A 26350-nucleotide genomic window follows, 5' to 3' on the forward strand; every position below is an offset into this window, starting at 1 on the left:
TTGGAAATATTATTTGTGGTTCTAAGATATTACAACAGTCATTACCCAGCTGATCATGTGCAAAATCAAGTGTAGTCTTTGCAATTTTGCTACAAAAAGATAGTCCTCTGTCCAGTGAGCTACAGGAGCACCTTAATTAAATAGAGAGTAAAGGAAATCCATACCCACACAATGAAATCTGTAATAATAATACTTTGAGATCCAGATCCTAAGTGAAAGGCACTAAAAAGTGCAGAGTGCCTCCAGTAATGAATTAAGCTTCATGAGAACCCTGGAAGGAGGTCAGTATCATTCCCACTTTATAGATTTGTGAAACAAGCACAGGAGAATTGTATGATTTCCCCAAGATCACACAAGTCAACAACACAGGTAGGAATATAACCCAGATCTCCTGATCTGCACTCTCATTCTCTGACCATTAAACATGCCCTTTCCCAGCCCATTGAGATAATGTGTACACATCCATAGTACAGTGATTGCTGACCTTGCTTTGTCAGCATGGTTAGATCTCCTCTCTCTCAGCTTCTGACTCTCTTAGCTGGGTCTTAGCTCTTCGCCTAAGCTGTGAAGTGTATAACTTTAGGAGTTTGAAGGGAGTCACTTCAAATCTGTAAGTCCAGATAGTACAAGACAATTAATGGGTGCTGATATCCTTGCTGATGTGCCAAAAAGTTGCACCACTGAAAGTTCTGACATTCGCAGTGGCCCTAGGAAGTAAACAATGTGATGGTAACAAGCTTGTGTGGATGGAAAGTAAAGATCCATCTGGGCCACAAAAAGTTTGGCTGCAGATCCTAACTCCCCTAAAGTTTGAGTTTGGATTAGAGCTTTTCGTTCTGGCCCATATTTAGAAGAAAATGAATGATACAGTCATACACTATATGGCTGCATTGACTGTTGGGTCTGTAGTATAGTCATTCCAAGGTGCACTGGTGTTACATGTGTGACTATTACCACTGTTAACTGGTTGCTCTAAAATTGTTTTTTGGAAAGGGTTAAATATACAAGGCATGACCTTGGCACATCCCATTCCCTGCAGTGATTTTCAGCTTTCATTATTGCTTTGTGTTTTATGCTGAAATATTCTTGGAGATTAATTTTCTTTGCTCACTATATATTGTTGCACCTGCCTTAAAATGCGAGTTGCAACATTTTGGTAAAAGAGCTGAGTTTTGCTTAGTTTCTGTATCTTCTATAATTGCCTCTGCATGTTCTGTTAAAATGGTATTTTGTAAAGTCCTGCACCCCCACACATCACTGACTCTCAGCAGACATCCCTGTGCTTGCCACATTGTAGTACAGTAGGAGAGATGCTTTTTCATTTTTTTTCTTTAGTGGTGGAAACATGTCATTGTTGCAAAATGTCTTACTTCAGGAGGGCATTAGCTCTGTCTATGTGGAGATGAATTGGCCCAGGTTTGCAGTCCTAAACGGAACAGTATTTGGAAATGTAGGGGAGAAGAGTCATAAGAAAGGCCATACTGTGTCAGACCAATGGTCCATCTAGCTTAGTATCCTGTCTTCAGATGCTTCAGAGGGAGTGAACAGAACCAATTCATCAAGTGATCCATCCCCTGTCTCAGGTTCTAGCAGTCAGAGGTTCAGGAATGCCTAGAGCATGGGGTTGCATCCTTGATTATCTTAGATTCATCAATGGCTATTAGCCACCCTCCATTAACTTATTTAATTCTTTTTTGAACTCAGTTATATTAGTCTTGTGTAATACATATTGTTCCCTGCCTTTTCCTCCTCCAGCCTGAAGTCTCTGGTAGATGGATACAAACAATGGTCATCTAGTGCTCCAAACCTAGGGAAGGTCCAGAGAACTACACCTGCCTTGCCAGGATTCACCAGCCTAGCAGAGATGGGTAAGGGCGGACCATGTACTTTATTTCACGCATGTGCACACATCCTTGAGTGAGCAATTCTATTCATCCAAGGCATCTTACTCTGATGTCCTCACTTTGGTGGCTCACTATTTCACCTTAATTTCCACAAGAAATGCCCTTTCTCATCTCTTCTTTTGGATTTTCTGTGTGTTCATTCCCCTCCCATCTCTCCACACTCACTCTGCAGCTCACCAGTTCTTACCCCACACCTCTCAAAACCACTGTCCAGCTCTCTGTTCTTTGGTAGCGCCGCATTCCTTAGAAACTTTGTGGTCTTGTTAATAATGCTGTTGGGAAAGGATATTTGGGTGCTGCAATATAGGGATAGATCACTTACAGGAAATACTGTGGGAGTGGTTCTTGTCTCCTTCCCTACCTTTCTATTCATTTCCTTATCATGTGTAAATATACTGCAGCTGGGAAGGCTGACAAGCTCTTTTCAGAAAGCTACTCTTAGTCAGCCAGTAGGGGTCACAGCTGAACATGTGATTTATCTGTTCTCCACCTTTTCAGTGCTCCCAGCCTGCACCAGCTTTGAGAGCTGGATTCACATCCACAAGGGTCAGCTTTTCGTGCAGTCTTGGATTGCCTAGCTTGGACAGAAGTTCCTATTCACATTTGACTATGGTTAAACAGTTAGTGCTTAGATGAAGGCATTTCCTCCTTTGCATGCTTTGTGAAGCTTAATCCATTCATGTTTGTAAGGCATGTTGTGATTCTCTGTTGAAAATGTTATGCCAACACAAAGTATTTTTCATTTGCTTTGCAGAGGATGAGGACAGCGAGTGTCTTAATGGAGACGAAGTGCACCCTTCACCTGGGCGCACCCCATCATACCTCTGCATCCCGTTTCAGAAGAGCGGAGACTTGGATGGCCCACCCAGTGATGCCAATGAGGAGTCCACCCCCATGAATTCTGCCACAAGCACCCCTCAGCTCACGCCCACCAATAGCCTTAAGCGGGGTGGCTCCCAGCATAAGCAGTGGGAGGTTGCCTTGCTTGGTTGCGGAGCAGTGCTGGCTGCTGCAGGCCTGGGCTTTGATCTGTTGGAGGCAGGCAAGTGCCAGTTGCTGACCCAGGATGAGCTGGAACCACCCAAGGAGGAGAAGAAGAAGCGTGACAGTATTTTCCAGCGGTCTGGGCGCCCACGCAGAAGCACCAGCCCACCTTCCCGGAAGCTCTTCAAGAAAGAGGACCCCCTGCTACTGCTGGGCGAGCCATCCACCTCACTGACCCTCCTCTCCCTGTCTTCCATTTCTGAATGTAACTCCACCCGCTCTCTGCTGCGCTCAGACAGTGATGAGATTGTGGTGTATGAGATGCCCATCAGCCCTGTGACAGTCAAGGCTCCCTTGCCAGTAGTTACCAACCCGCTGGTCAATGTACGCATTGAGAGGTTCAAACAGGACCCCAACCAATCCCTGACTCCCACACATGTGACTCTCTCTTCCTATGCCCAGCAAAGGGGGCACAGGCGAACCCCTTCTGATGGGGCCATCAAAGTAGCTGGACTGGTTGCCAATGGGTGCTCTCCCAATGGGTGCACTTCCAGTAACTCTTTAACTGGTGCACTGGGCACAGGTAAGTTTCTCCTTCTCCTCTTTCTCAGTCTTCAGGATGAAGGGCAGACAGTTGGTGCAGTGGTTCTCCTATCCCTCTCTCTTGTGCCTTTGTTCATTGAGAGAGTGAGTACTCTGTGTTTATATAGTGCCTAGCACAATGGTCTGTGGCAAAGGCTCCTAGGCATTACCTTATACTAATAATAAATAAAATAATACTCTAATCCAGCAGTTCTCAAACTGTGGGTTGGGACCCCAAAGTGGGTCATGACCCTGTTTTAATGGGGTCGCCAGGGCTGGCTTAGACTTGCTCGGGCACAGGGCTGAAACCGAAACCCAAGCCCCACTGCCCAGGGCCGAAGCCGAAACCTGAGGGCTTCAGCCCTGGCTGGCGGGGCTCAGGTTACAGGCCTCTTGTCTAGGGCTGAAACCCTGGGGCTTTGGCTTTGCCCCCGCCCCCACCTGGGGCAGCGGAGCTCAAGCAGACTCAGGCTTCGGTTCCCCCTCCTGGGGTTGTGTGTTGTTTTTGTTGTCAGAAAGGGGTTGTGGTGCAATGAAGTTTGAGAACCCCTGCTCTAATCAGTTCAGGCCTGGTGTCACCACTGTGCAACTTTGGGCAAGTCACATAACCTCTGTCTCTGTTTCCTCATCAAAGGGTATTGTGAGGCTTACTACATTAGTTTCGTAGACAGAAGGCATTATCCAAGTATAACATCACTTCTGTTGTTCATTCCTGAGAATTCCACCTTCACGCTTCACCCTTCCTTAAGTTCCCCTTATGCTTTCAAGGCAACTTCTATTCTGAAAGCCAACAAAAAATGGACCTGAGGCCTTCTGGACTGAGCCGGTGCCACTTTTTGTTCATTGGCAAGAGGGTTCATGTTGGGGAGTACAAGATGTGCTCTGCCGCCAAACCTTTACCAGGGACCGAGCCTCCACAACATCCCAAATTCCTTACCAGTATGGGGGGAGAAACACTGGAATTGTTCTCTGAGCTAAGTGGCTGTAGCTACTTAGAACAACTGCAGCCTGCCAGGACAATGGCTTGTTGTATCAGGGTCTGTAGTGAGATACAAGTTAACATAGTCATTTATGTTCTTAAAAATAGCTTTAGTGAAAATTTAAAACTTCATTTATTGAACAATAAATTCTGCTTTGGAATTTTTCACCATATACAAATTCATATGATGAGACATTGTGCTTATTGTGTATATTCTATTAAAATACATTAAATGAACATTAAGATGATAGAGTGAAGCATCCCAGAGCCACTGAGTGACAAGATTAAGGTTTCCTACTCGAGCTTTAAGTGATCTGATTATATAGCATTGGAGCAGCTGTATCTCACTAGTGCATCCAGAATAGTCCAAGAGCCAGTGGACCAGTCCCTTATCTCAAATCAATACAACAGGGCTATAGACTTCTTTGTTGTTTGGAGAACTATATTTGTCCCCTCTTAATAATTTGTCCACACTGGAACTTCTGTTCCCAATTCAGTGTTTCCTATATTTATTAATGCAATACCAAAATTTTCTAGGGAAAAGATCAAAGCTCCCCCAAGCTCCCAGTGGTCTACCTCACATAGTGTTTCAGATGAAAACTGAGGGGTTCTGTATTTTGGATATATTACCTTATTTTTGCACATGCCTTTAGTGTATCTGGGCATTAAAGCCAGACAGATGCCTTAAATAACTCCAGCTTAACTGATGTGTCTTTTTTCTCTCTTTTTCTCTCTCTTTTTGGATAGGTGTATTAAAAACTCCCAGCCCAAGCCGAGATCCAAATGAGGTCCCTCGCCTGCCAGACCCCAACCTTGTCTTTCCTCCAACACCAAGACGCTGGAATGCACAGCAGGACTCCACACTGGAAAGACCCAAGACCTTGGAGTTCTTGCCAAGGCCACGCCCTTCAGCCAATCGGCAGCGGCTTGATCCCTGGTGGTTTGTGTCACCCAGCCAAGCCAGGGGTGAATCCTCTGCCAACAGTTCAAGTACTGACACCCCAAGCAATCTGGACTCCTGCTTTGCTAGTAGCAGCAGCACCGTAGAGGAGAGGCCAGGACTTACTGCTCTGCTTCCTTTCCAGGTGGGTGTTCCTGTAGAGGAGCGGATGCTATTGGATATAGATGTTGAGGGGCAGAGCCAGGACCGCACGGTTCCGCTATGCAGAACTGAACTTAAAACAACCAAACCTGCAGCATATGAACTGAAACAAGAGTTCTGGTCTTAGCATGAAATCCATTAGGGGGCAGTAAGCCTCTTTAGAGTCAATCATACTACTTGCACTGAGAATGCACTTTGAAGACAGATAAAATGGAGGGATGCTACTGAGATCATATAATGGTGCTGCCTCTATTGAAAATGTGTTGTCTGACTGCCTGATTTTTATCTGCAGTTGGATGTAACTGGGCAACTCAAAGCTGCTGACTTCTGCTGTGGGGATTTTCTGTAGTCTTCCTTATCTTGTCGTTGCAGTTTGAAACGACAATAAGCAAAAATGATCATATCAAAGTCTCTATATTTGACCTCTCAGAGTTTGACAAATGTTGTATATTGATATATATCCCAGTATTAACCTTGATCCTGAGATCCCAAGTATTACACTATATCAGGCACTGGTGTTTGGTATTTTCCCAAGGCTGTCCAAATGGGAGAAATAGCAAATATTTGGAGATTTGCTTCACTGAATCCCATTCTTACGGCAGGGTTGGTCTGGCATCTACCCGCTACTCCAGCAGAAGCACCTAGCCCACACATGCTTGGATTTTATAGTCTCGAATAAATTCTTTGTTAAATGCTCCTCAGATGCAGTTTTCATCTGGAAATCTGACACATTCCATCTAATCAAATCTATCTAATTTATATAATATAATGTAGTCCCTTTGTATGAGTGGACCTGTAGCTAGAACAGTAATTCACTCTTTCTGTTGAGTTCTGTGTGACCTCAAATGCAGGCTCTCCACACTGATGGTGTATAACAAAACCATCAGCATTAGGAACCAGACAGTATGTTTGGCTTGCAGAAAGAACTCAGTGTATTCATTAGTGAGGTTCTTCCTCACCCTGTCAATGCTAGGAAAATCAGGTATGTAATCCTAATGGCCTGCTTCCATCGAAATCCATGGGAGCCAGATCTAGCACTGAGGCCTCATATCATGTAGAAAATATGTATCTGGATTAAGCTAAAGTCCTAACCAGTTCCATTCTTTATCCTATCCTGTTCCTACTCCTAGATCTTATATCCTGGGTTAATGTCTTTCTACTTTAATCTCTCTTTTTTTTCTGTCCTTTTGTCAGTAGCTGGGATGCTCCAAATCTCCAATAGAGTTCTTAGATACAATTCACTAGGTGCCAGGAAGCTTAGAGCCAATTGGAAGAGCACAAATCTCCATTGCTACTTTTCTCCACATGTTGCCAAATGGAGAAATCTCAGATCAGTCCCAGTATTCAATGTAATAATGGATTAATGTGTTGCTCTAACCAATCATTCTTGAGAAGGGGAAGGTGGGCAGTGTAAATCCATTATGGGAAAACCACCGTTCAGGTAAATATATTAGTTCTTTGGCCTCTGAATAATTCATGTGCCAGTTGCCAAGCAAGGGAAGGGAAAGTGCGTGACATGGAGCTTCACTTGAGTTGCCCAAGAAATAATGGCAAAAGACTGGGGTAAAAGGTGTTAAGATTTAAAAATAGTTTCCAAAAAGAAGGGGGAAATGGCAAATGTTGGTATCTGCGATAACAGCAGCAAATAGTGGTGCTAAGAGAAAATATATTTACATCTGAGAAACTCCACTCTTTTTAAAAACTGCTATCTAGGAATTGAATTGAATAAATAACATTTTCAAAGTAACTCCCACATTTGTCTTTGTGGATCTCTTCTACTTTTGTTTCTTTTCTTACCCAGTCCCATCAGTTCATTCTCTTTTCTGTTACTTTAACTCACAAAGTGAGATGCTGAATTAGGAAATCAAAAAACTCTCTTGGGCCCTTATAATATGGTGCCTTGAAGATTTTGATTGTCCTTTATTCTCCTTGTTCATCCTGTACATCCAGAACAACCAAAACCTAAGATGTCTCTTTTGATTAATCTCTGGTAAACTGAAAAACTTTATTGGAGAGATGACCTTTATGTAAGAAACCAGATTGGCAGTAGCTGCAGCCTCTTCCCAGACCAGCTAGATGATCCTGCTCTGCCATCAAAGAGATCCCATGCCATCTCCCTGAGTTCCACATCAGTAGTACAATATTATTTTTCTTAGGGTATTTTTTTCAGTATACTGTTGTTGCCTCAGGTGGTTGCTGTGTATGGGACAGGGAGTCTCAGTGTATAGTTTCTTTTATCCTACTGAATGTGGGATTGGATCGATTTGTGAGCTGCATAGAACAAATGCTGCGTGGTTTAGTTTCAAAGAATCATAGAAATGCAGGGACGTCAAGAGGTCATCTAGTCCATCTCGTGCTCTGCGACAGGACCAAGTATATCTGGACCATCCTTGACTGTCTCACCTGTCCTTAGAAACCTCCAATGATGAGGATTGCACAACCTCCTTTTGGAAGCCCAGTCCAGAGTTTAGCTATTTTTATAATTAGGAGGGTTTTTGGCATCCTAGGTTCCTTTATATTTCACATGTCTGCTCTCCTGGGTTTTGTTTCCTTTGAAAGGACCATCCCTGCGGCTTTCAGTACTGTAGTATGCTTCGTAGCATGTGAGATCAAATACCGGTACCTGACTTGCAGAGTTTATACCAGGGATAGGCAACCTATGGCACATGTGCCGAAGGCGGCACGCGAGCTGATTTTCAGTGGCACTCACACTGCCTGGGTCCTGGCCACCGGTCCGGGGGGACTCTGCATTTTAATTTAATTTTAAATGATGCTTCTTAAACATTTTAAAAACCTTATTTACTTTACATACAACAATAGTTTAGTTATATATTATAGACTTATAGAAAGAGACCTTCTAAAAATGTTAAAATGTTTTACTGGCACGCGGAATCTTAAATTAGTGTGAATAAATGAAGACTTGGCACACCACTTCTGAAAGGTTGCTGACCCCTGGTTTATACCTTCCCATTAATTGAAACATGCACTGAATTGTCTCTGTTACTGGGGTAAAAATAAGCAAGCAGTTACCTTCTCTCAGTTATTGTTCTAAATCTCTGCTTTTAATGGCTTGCTCCATCCCTCTCATCTTCATCAGTTTATTATTTATTATTAATATCTATTTATTTGATTTGTGGTAGTGCCTTAGGGTCAAATTAAGGTCAGGAAATTGCACACACATAATAGTTAGTGCTAGCTCCTAAAGGAGCTTATAATTTAGGCTTAAAAAAGAGTCAACAAATGGAGAAAAAGTAACATCGAGGCTAGGCGGGGGTGGGTGGGCGGGGATGGACCAGGCAATAGTGAAATGATTTGTGTTTAGTACAGTAAGAAGCAGTCACAAGATTCCACATGCCTAATCACTGTTGAGAGGTTTGTAGGCATCACAGCAAAGGTGAGTATAAAAGGAGGAATTTGAAGGAGGACAGTGTAGTGGCTTTGTGCTTTTACAGGAATCATAGGGATTAGAATGGGGGGAAGGTGCAACATTTTTTTGCGTGAACACTGGACTAGTGAGCTATGAGCTGGCACAGCAAAGGTAGAAATCAGCTTGATAACACTGTGCTGTTGGGTCTCAGATATTCAGGTATATAATGTAAAATAAGATAGAATGTATGTGCTTTATTTAAAAGATTCTGCTTATTTTTCCATTGCTGGAGTCTCAAAATAATCAGCATGTTTCTTGGCAGTTTATGACCTGTGTAGTTATTTGCCCTCAATCCAACCAGTCATTAGCTGCAAGACATATTGGCTTTTACTGCTGTTAATAATACATATACATAAACATGCAGATTAAAAATGCTATATCATATATTTTAAAGCAGAACTGCACATTACCATGATGCACTTCTCTAGTTACAATACTGGTCCTTTAATCTATCTATATCTAATGCACTCATCACCATAACATCTGAGTGTCAGTATCTAGCAGTTAGAGTCCAGGGCAGCAACTATTAGGAAAGCATGATGTATTCTTAGTGCTCAAAGCAGTGGATATTCTAAAAAGCTTCACCTCTCCACCAAAAATAAAAAGAAATGCTGTGTGGTTGAGTAATACATGAGGAGTCAAGGGGATGTTATATTGCCCAGGAATGCATGGAGTAGGGCTGATGGAAAATTTTCTGTTGAAACAGTTTTTGGATGGAAAATTGTTTCATCTAAAATTGAAATGAAATGCTAAATCAGTTCAGATAAAGAAATTTTTCACAAAAAGGCTTCCTGTGGAAACTGACATTTTTCATCAAAAATTTGAATGCCCAAACCCCCAGATATTTCCATTTTGAAATGCTGCCACAGTGCCTCATGAGAATTGTAATGTTGGCTAGATGTGGACTCTTGCTTAATTACACTGTTAGCTCCAGAGTTGATGGTTCAGCTGGACAAACAAATAGCAAGTGGGGATCTGATGCAAGTTTGAGGATAACCCAGTGGGGCATGCTTATTTTAATTCTTTGCAAGATACAGTCTCGTGTTGGGACAAATACCCCCCCCCCTCACCGTATAGAAATGCTTTTGTAAAGCCTTGCCCACTTCGGGATTTTAGCCACCGCTGTAGCTGCAATAGGTCAAACTCCTAGTGTACGCAATATGTACCAGTGCAACATGATTTGCATTGATGCAGCTGTATCCCAGTTTTAAGGGGATATATTTACACTGATGGCCAAAATGCCAGGATAGACCAGGCTAAGTGTTTTGTGTATCTCATTGGGGAGTAGTTGAAACCTCTCCCCCTTTGTGCAGCTTGCTTACCTGCAGATGTCCTAATCTCCTGGTTGGGACCTTCCCAAGAGCAGATTATGAAGTCTGGGAAGATTTAACTGCTTCCCATTTTAAGGCCATTGGAGAGAGAGCTGGCGTGTGGGTACAGGCCTGCCCTGGCCATATCCTTCTGCCTTCCAAAGTCTGCATCTTTGCAATAAAGGAAGAAAATGGGGTTGGGAGTGAAGTGGCAGAAGTATTCCAAACTCAGCTCAAATGAAACGCCACTCATACTAGATGATCAGAATATGATCACTTATATTCCCTGGGATCCTTGGGCTTGGCTGCTCCTCACTGGAGTCCAAAAACACCCATGTCTTTGTTCTCGACTTCTCCTTGATAAGGCTCATATCCCTACTAGATTTCTTGAACTTGATTCTCCATTTAGGAGATCTTAGATGCTCTGGTGAGCATCTTGGGTTTGGCTTCTTGATGGGGGTGGGAAAGCATGGCAGTAGCTCTCAAGTCCAGTCATTTGTGGCAGCAGAAAGAACTGTCACACAGTACATTGTGGAGCTCTTCGTAATATGGTTCTACTCCTTTCCCACATGCTTTGAGACATGAAATAGCCAGTTTTAAGCACTGCTACCATTGAGTATTTGCGTAGGATAGTTAATACCTCCCAGAACTGTTGTTTCGGGCTCTTAAACACAAGCAGACGTTGCTGCATCAGTAATGCTCTGGTCACATTTTCAAAGCTATCTCAGCAACCGTAACAGGTAGACATTTCCCCTTTTTAAAACTTAAATTCTGGAGAATAAAACAGCAGCATGGCAGAGGTGCCAGTATTGTATACTGTGATGTACCAGTTGAATTTGAGCTCTGCTTTGCAGAAATGGAAAGGTGTTCCTCTTTAAAATGAATCCGTCTGGGGGAAAGGCTAGGGTGCTGAGTGGAAAAAGGATGTTGAGCACTTGCAGCTCCCATTGAAGTCAATAGATGTCTCTGCATCTCAGGATTGGGCACCTTATTTAGAAGTTGAAAATACACTAAAGGTCTAAATACACTAAAATATTTTAAATCTTGGGGTTGGATGATGAGTTTTCTAATGCAAGAGTTATTTTGGCTGAGCATCTGGAACTCCAAAGCAGATTCATCAGTGGGTCAGTTTAGTTTTGGGTGAGAACAGGCCATTGTTGAATTCAGAGAGGAACTGTCCCAATGTAAAATCATTTAAGTGGGAGCATCTAGGTAGAAAAGATGTTCCTCTGGTTCTGCTACCTATTGGCTATACACACAGTAAGGAAATGAGTGAACCCTTTTAGACCCTGTTCCTGCAAAACTCTTGAGCACATACATCCATTCCCATTCAGCAAACCCTTTCCAGTGAAGTCAATGGAACTGAAGTGCTTTGCTGATGTGAGGCCTTAGAGCTCTTCTGTGCTAAAGTGGAGGGTTGTGTTCCTATCTGTTCTAACCAGGCTGTTCTTCTTAGGATACGTGTTAACTGCAATTAGATACCTGTGGCTGGCCCGTGCCAGCTGACTCAGGCTCACAGGGCTCAGGCTGTGGAGCTGTTTAATTGCGCTGTAGATGCTCCAGCTGCAGCCTGAGATGAGCTTTCAGACCCTCCCACCTTGTAGGGTTCTAGGGTCCGCACCCCAGCCCAAGCCCGGATGTCTGCACTGCAGTTAAACAGCCCCTTAGCCTGAGTCAGCTGGCCTGGGCCAGATGTGGGTTTTGAATTGCAGGGTAGACATAACCTTAGAGGAATGGCAGTGTATGACTGTCACTTGACAGGTGACTCCTTCCTCCAGTTCCTCAACAAGGCTTTAAGAAAATGCCAGCTTGTGTGTGCTTGTATCTGCTGACTGCTGCTGTGATGCTAGCTCTTACTACTTTGGGAAGTGGTGGTTTCTCTTGCCACAAGTGGAGGCACTGTTTCCATGTGGGCTGGTTGTGAGCTGTGAAGAGACGTGGGTGGGTGAGGGGACAGAAGTGTCTGTAACCCTGATGCCTTTTTCCAGATTTATTTCCCCCACCCTCTTGCAGAATACACACTCAGGATAGAGTTCTGTCTTGGCTACAGTTGCCAAGCCCAGCAACAGTCAATACCCTCTCTTGGTCTGATGCTAATCAATCTCTTGTGCCACCTTCAGCTACTTGCTGCTGGTCCAGCACAGTATTTGTTGATGTGTATAATTAGTTCACTGTAAATGTGGGGATGTTTCTGGTGCATCTGAGATGTTTTGCCTGAGCTATGTGTTGAGTGGTTTATATGGAGTAGGTAAGGGAAATCACTGTCCTTTTAACTGTTCTGTGTATCTGAAAGGTCATTATCTTCTCAGCCAGGGATATATTTTCTGCCCTTTTTATGCAGTATATTTCTCCTCTGTTTGCCTTATCTACAAGCTGTGAAGCTGATCTTGCTCTCATTAAATTCAAAGGCAAAAATCCCGTTGACCTGATTCTGCTCTATTACAATGCTGTAAGTATGGATTAATGCCATTAAACTGGAGTAACTGGAACAGAATCAGGCAAACAGATTTCAGGGTTGTACGATCATGCCCTTATGCTCAGTCTTTTGAGGTGCAGAACTCTTTCTGCTCCTGTTGAAGTCAGTTAGGAGTAAAGGGTGCTGGACACCTCATAAGCACCATGTAACCTGCAGGATTGGGCCTTTATTATGACCTGCTAATTACCTCAGTTTGCAGTGTGTCTTATCTCTCCTATCTAGGGTCTTCACAAATTTGTCATTATAGGGAGCATTAGAAGGTGTTCTTTGCCCAAAGTACACAGTATATTTTGTCAGCAGCAAAGTGGTCAAAACTGCAAATGCTAATTTCCTCCTGAAAGTTTAAATAAATCAATTGAGGCCACTCTTCTTATTTGTGTGTGTGATGACTTGTTAAATGAAGTGATTTGTTGGAGCCTTCCTTTACTTCTTTTCAGCAGCAAGCCTATGGGGAAAATAAGACTGAATTCATTTTTTAAAAAGCTTTATTTGTGACACAGCTGTTGCCTCTGACCCATTGGGGCTTAAAAAAAGTAGTTAAATTATATCAGTCTGGTTTGTTTCACTGTAGCTAACACATCAACTGATTACCCTTGTGTATAATCTACTGTATCTCTTTCCTCAGTTCCCTGTCAATGTATTGTGTGTATCTTGGATTTCAGTTACTTTTTGTATTAAGTTCTTTTGTTGTAGAATAATATTTAAATGACTCAAAGAGCTAATTAATGTTGTCAGGTTTTTTGTTCGTTTCTCTGCCTTTTTTTGGATGTACTGTAAATTGTAAACCAAGGATGCCAAGCAGGCTTGGTTCAATGGCTAAAATTATTATTGTATTACAGTGTAATGCTGATCTAGGCCTTGTCTGAACACAGAGCACAGAGACTTGAATAAAACTGTTGTCATTGACTTAAGGTTTTGAGTTTTTGTTCCATTTTTCAAGTATTTTTGAGCAGGCTTTGATAATTCTGACCATGACTGCAGAAAACTGATAGTCTTTGCTAAAGCAGGGCATGCCTCTACAGTCTCGCCCTATGTAGCTCTGCCAGTGCACCTCAGTTCAAATCTGCAGCATCCCTGCTGTTCCAGTCTTGGACCTCCACATAGTTCTGCAAATCCACCTCCGTGCTAACATGTAGCGCCACTGCTGTTCCATTCCTGGTACTCAGTACAGCTTTGCCTCTCAATTCTGACCTTCAAGACCATCAGCTAACCTAATCCTGGACTGCCTTTGAACAGACTGCTTAATTGTATGTTGTTTTTTATTAAGGCTAATGTTCATATAGGAATTAGCTAAGACTATCCTTCTCCTTATTCTACATATGACGAAGCAAAAATGTGACTACAGCTGTCCAGAGTCGAAAGGCTAATGCAGTAACCCACTTGGCTCATGAATTGTTACATTTAGCAGATGACTTTAAATTTTAATGACAACTTTCTTTGGTCTTCCTATCATTTCACTGAACCCGTCAGACTGCTGTGTGGCAGAGGACTTTTCAGAATCTTTACTCTGCTCTTGTATGGCAGATGGAAATGTGTAGGGATCTGAGTTTCAATCCTAGCAACATACTCTTCTCCTAATGGAAGGAGGCATCTCATACAGCTGTCAGGCAGCCCTCTGTAGTAAATTAATCCTATGGCCAGGCAAGTTACCCAGCTCCCTTTGAGAAGGAGGATTTTATAACATTAGGATGTGCCAGAAAGGGGATAAAACTGGGTGGATCGCTCCATCAAAAGTAAAAAGAAATGCTGGGTGGTTGAGTGATGCATGAGGCGTAGAGGGGATGTTGTTATATAGCCCAGGAATGCATGGAGTAGGGTTAGTTGAAAGTTTTCTGTTGAAACAGTTTTTTAATGGAAAATAGAATTTCATCTAAAATGGAAACAAAATTCTAAATCAGTTCAGATAAATGAAAATTTTCACAAAAAGGTATCCTGTGGAAACTTTTTTGATGTTTTTCATCAAAAATGTGAATGCCCAAACCCCAAATATTTCCATTTTGAAATGCTGCTACGGGGTGCCTCATGGGAGGTGTAGCTCGGGTAACTTATGCTCCCATTCCCCGCAAAGTCCATCTGGGCAGCCTGCTCCATAATCTCCCATGATGCACAGTGGCATTGCGACTGCCAGGAAGCACCACTTCCCCTCACCAAGAGGCCAGGCCGTGGCGCAGCATAGCAGAAGCATTCAGATGAGGGAACACAGCCTATAGAGAAGAATGGGAGCATGCGGCACAGCAGCAGCAAAAACTCAAAATTCCTTGATGTTGGCGTCCATTTTCTGACCAGCTGTAGTAGAGGAAGGGTCCTTGAAGGGATGATCTGTTACTGTGTATGCTCCTCACATTAAGAGGCAGCGTGAGTGGGGGCACTAGGGCTGAGTTATACACAGAAAAAGGACCCTGAGGAGCTACTCTGTGACTGAGTAATATAATTATTTTTCTGCTTATAAAAGGAAGGTGGAAACATTCTGGAGTACAGCTTCTCATGTGATCTCTATGCTTTATACAAGATCAGGTGTAGAGGTGAACATGTACTATGTTTACCCAGTTCCCTTGGAGGCTTTGATTTACTAAAGCATCAGAGCAGCCAGCAGATGGCACATGCTAGAACAGCTCATTTAATTATCTTTTCTTTTTTTAATCAGAAGAATATATTTCTTTGAGGAAACTCCTAGCAGCTTTCTAAGCAGATTAAGGAGATAGAGCCCAGACTTCTCCATCTGATCCAGCTTCAGCTTAATAAAATAACATTAATCTCCTGCTTTTTTAATTAAATGTTTACTTGCTTAGCTCTTCTTAAACATAAGGGAAGTGGAGAAAAGCAATCTCAGTAAAGCACCCCCTGTGCTTAGCAGACACCTAATTGATTGCATAATGATAGGTTTGCTTGGAAGTTCTCACTGCTGGCTAGTAAGTTGACATCATCGTTTTAGGGAGGTTTGCAGACTTTAGTGAAAGTGCTGGAGTGAATGTGCAGCTGAACAAATGTTACTGTAGTTTAAGCAGGGCTCACTGAGGCAGCTGAAAGTGTGATTATGTGATTGGCTTAGCTATGGCAGTAGGGAAAATGGGAGACAGAGGTAAGATTGTTAGCTAGTGATGGATAAAACTGCAAATGGTTCAGTTAAGCATTCAGAAGTTTGGAAACTTATCTGAACCCCATCTTGATGTCCTGAGAAACTGGCCTGGGCTGGAAATTGAGAATGAGCCCTCTTGTGTGTGATATGCTGAAACTTCAGATTTCCATTTGGGAGGGAAACACTGGGTGGAATAGCCTTTGACTTTGACACTTTTGGTCCTGGCTGGGACCCAGAACTGTGGTGGTGTCTGAAAATTAGAGCTAATCCTGAGCTGGTAAATTAGAATCCCAATCTGAATTGCCACTAATTTCTCAGGGTTGTTTGCATCGCAGGTTTTGGTTTGGGGACAAAAAGTTACCTCAATTTTTCCAGATCTGTAAGAAGTTTGGGTTTGTGTTTTGGGCAGGATTCGGTTGTTATTTTATTACAATCAGTTTGTTCCCTCTCTGATGTGGACTCCCTTCATCTGCCAGAGCAGAAAAGTATTGCAGTCTCAAAGGAAACTTCAGTTGGCTGGTGGGGTGAAGCTGTAACCAGCTTACAAAGAGAAGAATGGGTAGCTGGTAATATTTTTGACTCACAGGATTCTACATATTCCATGGAAACTTTCTATGAGATTCTGGCATACAGGCTACTTCTTAAAGCTGCTTAATCTGGAGCCTTACTATATCACATATGATTAGTGCAGTTAAATCCTCCTTAATTAACAAAGAACAAATCCTTCAACAAAATATCCAAGTGCAGTGAAAGGTGGTGGGATCAAAGATGGCACTTTAACATAAATACAAGAGAGAAAAAGACTATACCACCACTATTCATTATACCCAGAGCCCCATGTATTTGCTGTGGAATTCACCCCTTGCCACAAAAATTATGCTCCTGAATCTCAGCCCTCATTTTAAAACCAAGTTTCTATCTCTTACGGTTGCCAAAATAACCTTGAATATGCAAGCAAAGTGTAAAGTGATAGTATTGCATCTGAGACTGCAGCTAACCTGTGCTCAGAGCGCTAACTGCTGTGAATATCACATTCATCTCAATTTGAACAGCTGTGGATCTTGTGAGACAGTGGTTGTGAATCCATGACTGTGCTAAATTCTGTGGCATTTTTCCAGAATGCCACAGAATTTAGCATTTCTATCATAGAATTCACCATTTTGATGCAGAATTTTGTTTTCTGGCTCCCTGACCTGCTGGGACCTGACTGTAGCTGCCTCAGTCATGCTCAGTCTCTAGCTTTTCTCACAGTGCGCAGTTATTTGGATAGGATTAGGGAGCATGCTCCCAGCAGTGTTCAATAGAGCTGGGCAGCAGGGATCAGGGTCAGGGAACCAGAGCTGCAGTTCAGCTTGCAGCCAAGGGGTGGGGGTTGGGGGAGTCAGAAGTATAAACTAGGCAGCTTAGGCCTGGTCTACACTACGCGTTTATACTGAATTTAGCAGCATTAAACCGATTTTACACTGCACCCGTCCACACAACGAAGGCCTTTATATCGATATAAAGGGCTCTTAATACAGATATCTGTACTCCTCCCCGACAAGGGGAGTAGCGCTCAAATCGGTATTGCCATGTCGGATTAGGGTTAGTGTGGCCGCAAATCGACGGTATTGGCCTCTGGGAGCTATCCCACAGTGCACCATTGTGACCGCTCTGGAAAGCCATCTGAACTCGGATGCACTGGCCAGGTAGACAGGAAAAGCCCCATGAAGTTTTGAATTTCATTTCCTGTTCGGCCAGCGTGGAGAGCTCATCAGCACAGGTGACCACGCAGAGCTCATCAGCACAGGTAACAATGCAGTCTCCTGAGAATCGAAAAAGAGCTCCAGCATGAACCACACGGGAGGTACTGGATCTGATCGCTGTATGGGGAGAGGATTCCGTGCTAACAGAACTCCGTTCCAAAAGACGAAATGAAAAAACATTTGAAAAAATTTCCAAGGCCATGATGCAGAGAGGCCACACCAGGGACTCAGTACAGTGCCGTGTGAAAGTTAAAGAGCTCAGACAAGCCTACCAGAAAACCAAAGAAGCAAACGGAAGGTCCAGGGCAGGGCCGAAAACATGCCGCTTCCACGCTGAGCTGCATGCAATTCTCGGGGGGTCTGCCACCACTACCCCACCCCTGTCCGTGGATGCCGAGGTGGGGGTGGTAATCACAGCCATGGCTGAGGATTCTGCGGACGGGCAATATGAGGAGGAAGAGGAGGACGAGCTTGCAGAGAGCACACAGCACTCCGTTCTCCCCAACAGCCAGGAGCTTTTTCTCACCCTGACGGAATTACCCTCCCAGCCCTCCCAAGCCACTATACCACACAATGAAGCCATGGAAGGGACCTCTGGTGAGTGTACCTTTTGTAAATATAAAACATAGTTTAAAAGCAAGCGTTTTTTAATGATTAATTTGCCCTGAGGACTTGGGATGCATTCGCGGCCAGCACAGTTACTGGAAAAGTCTGTTGACATGTCTGAGGATGGAGCAGAAATCCTCCAGGGACATCTCCATGAAGCTCTCCTGGAAGTACTCCAAAAGCCTTTGCAGAAGGTTTCTGGGCAGCGCTGCTTTATTCCGTCCTCCATGGTAGGACACTTGACCATGCCATGCATGTAGCAAGTAATCTGGTATCATTGCATGACAAAGCCTAGCTGCGTATGGTCCCGGTGATTGCTGGCATTCAAACAACATCCATTCTTTATCTCGCTGTGTTATCCTCAGGAGAGTGATATCGTTCATGGTAACCTGGTTGAAATTCAGGAATTTAAGTAAGGGGACAGAGATGGCCATTCCTACTGGGCTGTTTGCCTGTTGCTTAAAAGAAATCCTTCCCTGCAGGTAGCCAACCGGGGGGGAAAGGGGGGGCGCGATTGGCGCTGAGCTTTTCCGCGTTTGGCTAGCAGGGATCTTTCCTGCTACCAGCCACACGGTTGGGGGGGGGGGTGGAAAGGGGGGTGTTTAGCAGTGATCTTCCATGATACCAGCCATGGGGTGGTTTCTGCTGCTGCACGTTAACAGGAAAGAAGCAGCACTCAATGGGCTTTGCTTGCTATTTGGGAAAGGAGGGCGCTGGATAGATGAAGTCTGCAGAAGACGAAAGACAATGGCTTACCATGGCTGCATGCAAGCAGAATTCTGATGCCTGGACCTGCGTCTGTGATCTGTAACACCAAAGCCGCAGGCACTCAATATTAAGATGCAAAATGCGACCTTGTAGTGAAAACACATGTGCTATGTAAGGTGAATAGTGTTGTTCACCATGAAAGAGTATGACCATTGTGCTCTAAAATGTATCTTTTTAAATACTTCTCTCCCTTTTTTCCCTCCCTCATGCAGCTGCAAATTTTTCAAGCATCCCTACTCCGTCCCGAAGGCTATCTCAGATAAGGCGGTGGGGAAAAAAAAGACACGAAAAGAAATGTTTTCGGAAATCATGGAAGTGACCCTCAATGAAAGAGCGCATCTGAATGAGTGGAAGGACGTGGTAGCAAAGTACAGGAAAGATTCCAGTGACTGTGAGGATAGGAGGGACGAACGTGAGGATAGGAGGGATGCTCGAGATGAGAGGTGGTGGCAGGAAGATCAGCGGTGGCGGGATGCAACTCTGGGGCTGCTGCGTGATCAAACTGACATGCTCCGGCATATGGTGGAGCTTCAGGAACGGCAGCAGGATCACAGAGTGCCGCTGCAGCCCTGTATAACCACCCTCCCCCCTAACCATGTTCCTTAGCCTCCTCACCCACCAGACGAGTAAGAACTCATGGGGGTAGGCTCCGTGCACCCGCCCACTCCACCCCAGTGGACAGCCCAACCAAAAGGTTCTTATTATTATGAAATTATGAAATTGTTATAGTGGCCTTTTACTTCCCTACTATTCTTCTCCGAAACCCCACCCAGGCTACCGTGTCAGTTCTCTCCCTCTTTTTATAATTAAGTAATAAAGAATACATGATTTTTAAACGAGAGTGACTTTATTTCCTTAGAAAGCAAGCTGTGATCGAAGAGGGGGTGGGTGGCTTACAGTGAATGAGTCAATCAAGGGGAGGAGGGTTTCATCAAGGAGAAAGAAACACAGCAGTCACACTGTACCCTGGCCAGTGATGAAACTGGTTTTCAAAGCTTCTCTAATGCGCACCGCTTCCTGGTGTGCTCTTCTAATCGCCCTGGTGTCTGGCTGCGCGTAATCAGCGGCCAGGTGATTTGCCTCAGCCTCCCACCCCGCCATAAAGATCTCCCCCTTACTCTCACAGAGATTGTGGAGCACACAGCAAGCAGCAATAACAATGGGGACATTGGTTTGGCTGAGGTCTGAGCGAGTCAGTAATGTGCACCAGCAACCCTTTAAACGGCCAAATGCACATTCTACCACCATTCTGCACTTGCTCAGCCTGTTGAACAGCTTCTGACTACTGTCCAAGCTGCCTGTGTATGGCTTCATGAGCCATGGCATCAAGGGGTAGGCTGAGTCCCCCAGGATAACAACAGGCATTTCAACATCCCCAGCTGTTGTTTTCTGGTCTGGGAAATAATTCCCTTGCTGCAGCCGTTTAAACAGAGTAGTGTTCCTGAAGACGCGAGCGTCATGAACCCTTCCTGGCCATCCCACGTGGATGTTGGTGAAACGTCCCTTGTGATCCACCAGTGCTTGCAGCACCATTGAAAAGTACCCCTTGCGGTTTATGTAGTGGGTGCCCTGGTGCTCCGGTGCCAAGATAGGGATATGGGTTCCATCTATCGCCCCACCACAGTTAGGGAATCCCATTGCAGCAAAGCCATCACTATGACCTGCACATTTCCCAGAGTCACAACCTTTTGTAGCAGCAGCTTAGTGATTGCTTTGGCTACTTGCATCACAGCAGCCCCCACAGTAGATTTGCCCACTCCAAATTGATTCCCGACTGACCGTTAGCTGTCTGGCGTTGCAAGCTTTCAGAGGGCTATTGCCACTCGCTTCTCAACTGTGAGGGCTGCTCTCATTTTTGTGTTCTGGCGCTTCAGGGCAGGGGAAAGCAAGTCACAAAGTTCCATGAAAGTGTCCTTCCGCATGCGAAAGTTTCGCAGCCACTGGGAATCGTCCCACACCTGCAAAACTATGCGGTCCCACCAGTCTGTGCTTGTTTCCCGGGCCCAAAATCGGCATTCAATGGCTAGAACCTGCCCCATTACCAGCAGGATCTCCAAAGCACAGGGGCCTGCAGTTTGACAGAATTCTGTGTCCATGTCCTCATCACTCTCGTCGCCGCGCTGCCGTAGCCGCCGCCTCCTCGCCTGGCTTTGCAGGTCCCGGTTCAGCATTGAGTGCACGAGAATGCGCGAGGTTTTTAAAACATCCATGATTGCTGTCTTGAGCTGAGCAGGGTCCCCATGCTTGCTGTGCTATGGCGTCTGCACAGTTCACCTAGGAAAAAAGGCGCAAAACGGTTGGCTGCTGCTGCTTTCAGGGAGGGAGGGGTGAGGCTGTACCCAGAAGCACCCGTGACAATGTTTTTTGCCCCATCAGGCACTGGGATCTCAACCCCGAATTCCAATGGGCGGGGGAGACTGCGGGGAACTATGGGATAGCTACCCACAGTGCAACACTCCGGAAATTGACGCTAGCCTTGGTACATGGACGCACACTGCCGAATTAATGTGCTTAGTGTGGCCGCGTGCACTTGACTTTATACAATCTGTTTTACAAAACCGGTTTATGTAAAATCGGAATAATCCTGTAGTGTAGATGTACCCTTAGAGACAACACAGTAGCTGAGGCATATTGATCTGAGGAGTTGAGCCATTAATGCCAGTTACAGGCTCTCTCTTTGCCTGGCACAAATAAGAGGAAGGAAATTCTGAGCTAGGCTGCCTGGGCAGCACTATGGATGCAGAGACTAGGGGAGTGGAGCTGAGCTGTCTGAAAAGCATAACAAAAAAATCTATCTTCAAAAAATAATCACACATTAATTTTATATCTGTGAGTGTTTCCAAGTATGAGCTCCAGCAAGTCCATGTTTTGGGTGGGGCTTGGGAGGTGGGAACACAGAGAATCTCATAGTAACAGAATAAATTCATGTTGCTTTGGAATTTATGAATTGCTGATGCAGATTTGGGGTATTGTTGCTGTGGAATATGATCCCATTGTGCAATGACTCTGAATATAACAGAGCTGATTGTCGATATGCTACCAGTATAATGAAGATAGCTGGAGAGAAATAAAGCTATGTACCATGTGACATGCAAGACTTAAATTGTGCAACAAGGCCTTCTGATTTAGGCAGCAGAGCAGTACTGAATTATGCATCAAACTGGAAATTATACAGAAATGTATGGCAGCAGAGTCCTATGATCAAGGATTTTAGGAGTGGTGATGGGGTATGCACCCTAACCAGGCTCTGAAGGGTTGTGGGTCTGAGAGGCCAGTTATGGTATCTGGCTGCATCTGGAGAGAGAGCTAGACTTAACTGAACATGAAGCCCACCTAGGAGCAGGCTGGTTAGTATAAAGCCAGGAAGTTGAGAGCAGAAGGAGGCTGCAGGGAGAGTCTGGAGTCTCTGGCTATTGGGAGGAGAGGAGACAACTGAAGAAGGAGAATAAGCCCTGGGATCCTAGCTCTGGAAGAAGGGTGCACCCCAGAGGAATTGTGGGTAAAGAGAGTCTGAGAGGGCTGAATAGGAAGAAGCCCAGGGAAACAGCTGCAAGGAGTAGAACTGACCAGACCTTGGCTGCTCTTTATAGGGTCCTTGGGATGGTGCCCTCTGTAGAAGGTGAGCCTGCGTTCCCCTACCAGCCACTGAGAAGTGGGACAAGATTGTTGGAGACGCCAACCGGACAGCTTGTCTGAAGGGACTTTGTTACCCTGGAAGGGGAGGACTACATAGTGACCTGGCTGGAGGGCTGAGTCCTGAAGAGGGAGCACACCAAGTTGTGAAGAGCGAAAGGGAGCAGTGACAAGATGAGTAACCGATGGAAGGGGGTGCCATACTGGGTGAGAGCTGATCCCCAGAGCAGCCACAAGGAGGCACCACCTGCGGTGAGTGTACCCTTCACAGAGGTCCTTGTGGCAATTACCACCTCCTGTAGGCATCCCTGTCTCCTCAAGAGCTGCAGCCTCTTTTGTCACTGGCAGCCCTGTTCCCCCAGCCAGGCAGTCACAGCTTCTCCTCCTAACACCTTCAGGAGTGGTGCAATTAAGAAGCTGGGCGCTTCTCCTTAGCACAGCCTGCATGATCAAACTAATCAAAGACTTCATCTCTCAGAGGCCTGAGTGAGTGGATTGTTCCTTGCTGCTGTCTTCAGTCTGGAAGGATCTTCCTCTCGCTGCCTTCCACTTCATCCTTTTAAAGGCAGTAGAGTGGGAAGCAGAAACAGAGAATCTGCTGAAGTGCCCCTTGTGGGGAAGCCACAGGGTATGTCTACATTACGGGATTATTCCGATTTTACATAAACCGGTTTAGTAAAACAGATTGTATTAAAATCGAGTGCACGCGGCCACACTAAGCACATTAAATCGGTGGTGTGCGTCCACGGTCCGAGGCTAGCATCGATTTCTGGAGTGTTGCACTGTGGGTAGCTATTCCGTAGCTATCCCATAGTTCCTGCAGTCTCCCCCGTCTCTTGGAATTCTGGGTTGAGATCCCAGTGCCTGATGGGGGCAAAAATCATTGTCACGGGTGGTTCTGGGTAAATGTCGTCAGTCATTTCTTCCTCCGGGGAAGCAATGGCAGACAATCATTTTGCGCCCTTTTTCCCTGGATTGCCCTGGCAGATGCCATACCATGGCAACCATGGAGCCTGTTTTGCCTCTTGTCACTGTCACCGTATGTGTACTAGATGCCGCTGACAGAGGCAATTCAGCAGCGCTACACAGCAGCATTCATTTGCTTTTGCATGATATCAGAGATGGCTATCAACCGTTCTGTACCATCTACCATGCCACTGTAAATTGGCAATGAGATGACGGTTACCAGTCCTTTTGTGCTGCACCATCTGCTGCTGTCATAGGTGCCCCTGGCTGAGATCGGCTGGGGACGCAAAAGACAAAAATGGGAATGACTCCCCAAGTCAATCCCTCCTTTATGGTATCTAAAAATAGAATCAGTCCTGCCTAGAATATGGGGCAAGTGTACTAGAGATCCAGCGTATCAGAGAACCAGAGAGCACAGCCGCTCCGTGTCAGATCCCGCAGAAATGATGAGCTGTATGCCATTCACAGGGGGTGCCCCTGCAACAACCCCACCTGTTGATTCCCTCCTCCCCCAGCCTTCCTGGGCTACCGTTGCAGTGTCCCCCATTTGTGTGATGAAGTAATAAAGAATGCAGGAATAAGAAACAGTGACTTGTTAGTGAGATAAAATGAGGGGAAGGCAGCCTCCAGCTGCTATGATAGTCCAGACAGGACATTAAGCAGTGTGGGGGAGAGGAGCCCAGCATCCCGCTGCTATGATAGTCCAGGCAGAACAGAATCTTTTCTTTACACATGAAGGGCGGGGGCTGATGGAGCTCAGCCCCCTGTTGCTATGATGAAGATGGTTACCAGCTGTTCTGTACCATCTACTGGGAATGGTCAGGAGTTTTTTTTACCCAGACACCCCCAGCCGACCTCACCGGAGGCCAGCCAGGAGCACTCACGGGCTGATGATAAGGACAGATACCAGTCCTTTTGCACTGCACCATCTGCCACAAGGCTGATGATGATGATGGATATCAGCCATATTGTACCATCAGCCACCCATGAGGGGGGGCGAGGATGCTGCCGTTGACTGCTGCAGCATCATGTCTATCAGCAGCATTCAGTAAACATAAGGTGACATTTAAAAGAGTCAAGAGAGAATTTTTTTCCCTTTTACTTCTGGGGTGGGTGAGGGGAGTAAATTGACGAGCTATGCCCTGAACCACCGCGGACAATGTGTTTGACACTACAGGCATTGGGAACTCAGCCAAGAATGCAAATGCTTTTCGGAGACTGTAGGAACTGTGGGATAGCTTGAGTCCTCAGTCTCCCCTCCCTCCCTCCATGAGCGTCCATTTGATTCTTTGGCTTTCCGTTACATTTGTCACGCAGCAGCGTGCTGAGTCCCTGCTGTGGCCTCTGTCTGGAGATTTTTTAAAAATGCTTTGGAATTTCGTCTTCTGTAACAGAGCTCTGATAGAACAGATTTGCCTGCCCATACAGCGATCACATCCGTACGGTCCATGCTGGAGCTCTTTTTGGATTTTGATTTGGGACTGCATTGCCACCTGTGCTGATCGGAGCTCCACGCTGGGCAAACAGGAAATGATATTCAAAAGTTCGCGGGGCTTTTCCTGTCTACCTGGCCACTGCATCCGAGTTCTGATTGCTGTCCAGAGCGGTCAGTGGTGCACTGTGGGATACCGCCCGGAGGCCAATACCGTCGATTTGCGGCCACACTAACCCTAATCCGATATGGTAATACCGATATTAGCGCTACTCCTCTCGTTGGGGAGGAGTACAGAAACCGGTTTAAAGAGCCCTTTATATCGATATAAAGGGTCTCTTAGTGTGGACGGGTGTGGCGTTAAATCGGTTTAACGCTCCTAAAACCGGTTTAAACGCGTAGTGTAGACCAGGCCACAGAAGGAAGAGACAGATAAGAAGGAAGCAGGCAGGCAGGTAAGGTGGCAAGGGCAGAAGATGCAGCACTTCTGTAGACTCGCGTCACAAACAGGATAAAAAGGTAAACTACATCGTTATTTGGGTAACCACTTAATCTCTCTCTCCACAGGCTCCAAGGTGTAAAATTAATCCAAAGACTTCCTGTGACTTCCCTTTCTTGGAGATATCAGAAAATGGAGATGGAATTGGGTTTGTCATTTGGAAAGTCTGAATGTGTGCAGACATGAGTCACTGGTGATGTGTACCATGAAGGGTTGCTCCAGATCTTTCAGATCAGCTTTAAAATGTTACTTTTAAATGTCTCGGAAAATATTATTCTAATGTATAGTTTTGAAAGTATGGCATATAACGGATCCACCTCTTCTATGCAGTCACTGTACTATGGTACTTGTAAACCAGAAAAAAAGAATCACTTGGTTTCTTTCATACATATACTGAGCAACTAATAGTTTCTTTCCAGTTTTGATACTGCACAGTTTTAAAACAAAATAGACACAAACTCTATGGGTACTCACAGGAGCCACTCAGGTACTGTGATGCTAAACGCCCTTATAAGAATGTAGACATATAGAACAAATCGAGGCCCTGATCCACCAAAATCTTGTTTCATTTGTCACACTTTATTTCCACTGATTTCAGTGGGATTACTCAGTGTGTGTGTGTGTGTGTAAGCTGGGGACACGTGCAAGGTCTGGTCTACATTTAAAGATTAGATTGACCCAGTTCTGTTGCCCAGGACTGTGAAAAAATTTGCTCCCCGAGTGCCATAGTCCCTGGAGTAGACATGACTAGGTTGAAGGAAGGAAGACTTCTTCCATTGACCTAGTTACTGCCTCTTGGAGAGATGGACTAACTACACGGGTGGAAAAACCCCTTCTGTTGATGTAGGAAGCATCTACCCT

At 45.0% G+C, this 26350-nt stretch overlaps 1 protein-coding gene across 4 annotated transcripts in view; it reads left to right on the forward strand.

Annotated features, from left to right (window-relative positions):
• The window catches only part of MAP3K9 (mitogen-activated protein kinase kinase kinase 9), an 89583-nt gene extending 63705 nt beyond the window's left edge, over window positions 1-25878 (forward strand). For 3 of the 4 annotated variants that reach the window (XM_039534601.1, XM_039534598.1, XM_039534599.1), the window contains exons 9-11: window positions 1756-1868; window positions 2659-3471; window positions 5197-7298. In XM_039534601.1, coding sequence (XP_039390535.1) covers window positions 1756-1868; window positions 2659-3471; window positions 5197-5678 — 1408 coding nt within the window. In that variant the 3' untranslated portion in view covers window positions 5679-7298. Of the gene's footprint in view, window positions 1-1755; window positions 1869-2658; window positions 3472-5196; window positions 7299-25557 lie in introns of those variants that run through there. The other variant, XM_039534600.1, reaches the window with a different exon arrangement.
• The last annotated feature ends 472 nt before the right edge of the window (window positions 25879-26350 follow it).

This window comes from Mauremys reevesii, linkage group 4 (assembly GCF_016161935.1).
Source record: "Mauremys reevesii isolate NIE-2019 linkage group 4, ASM1616193v1, whole genome shotgun sequence".
Lineage (NCBI taxonomy): Eukaryota > Metazoa > Chordata > Testudines > Geoemydidae > Mauremys > Mauremys reevesii.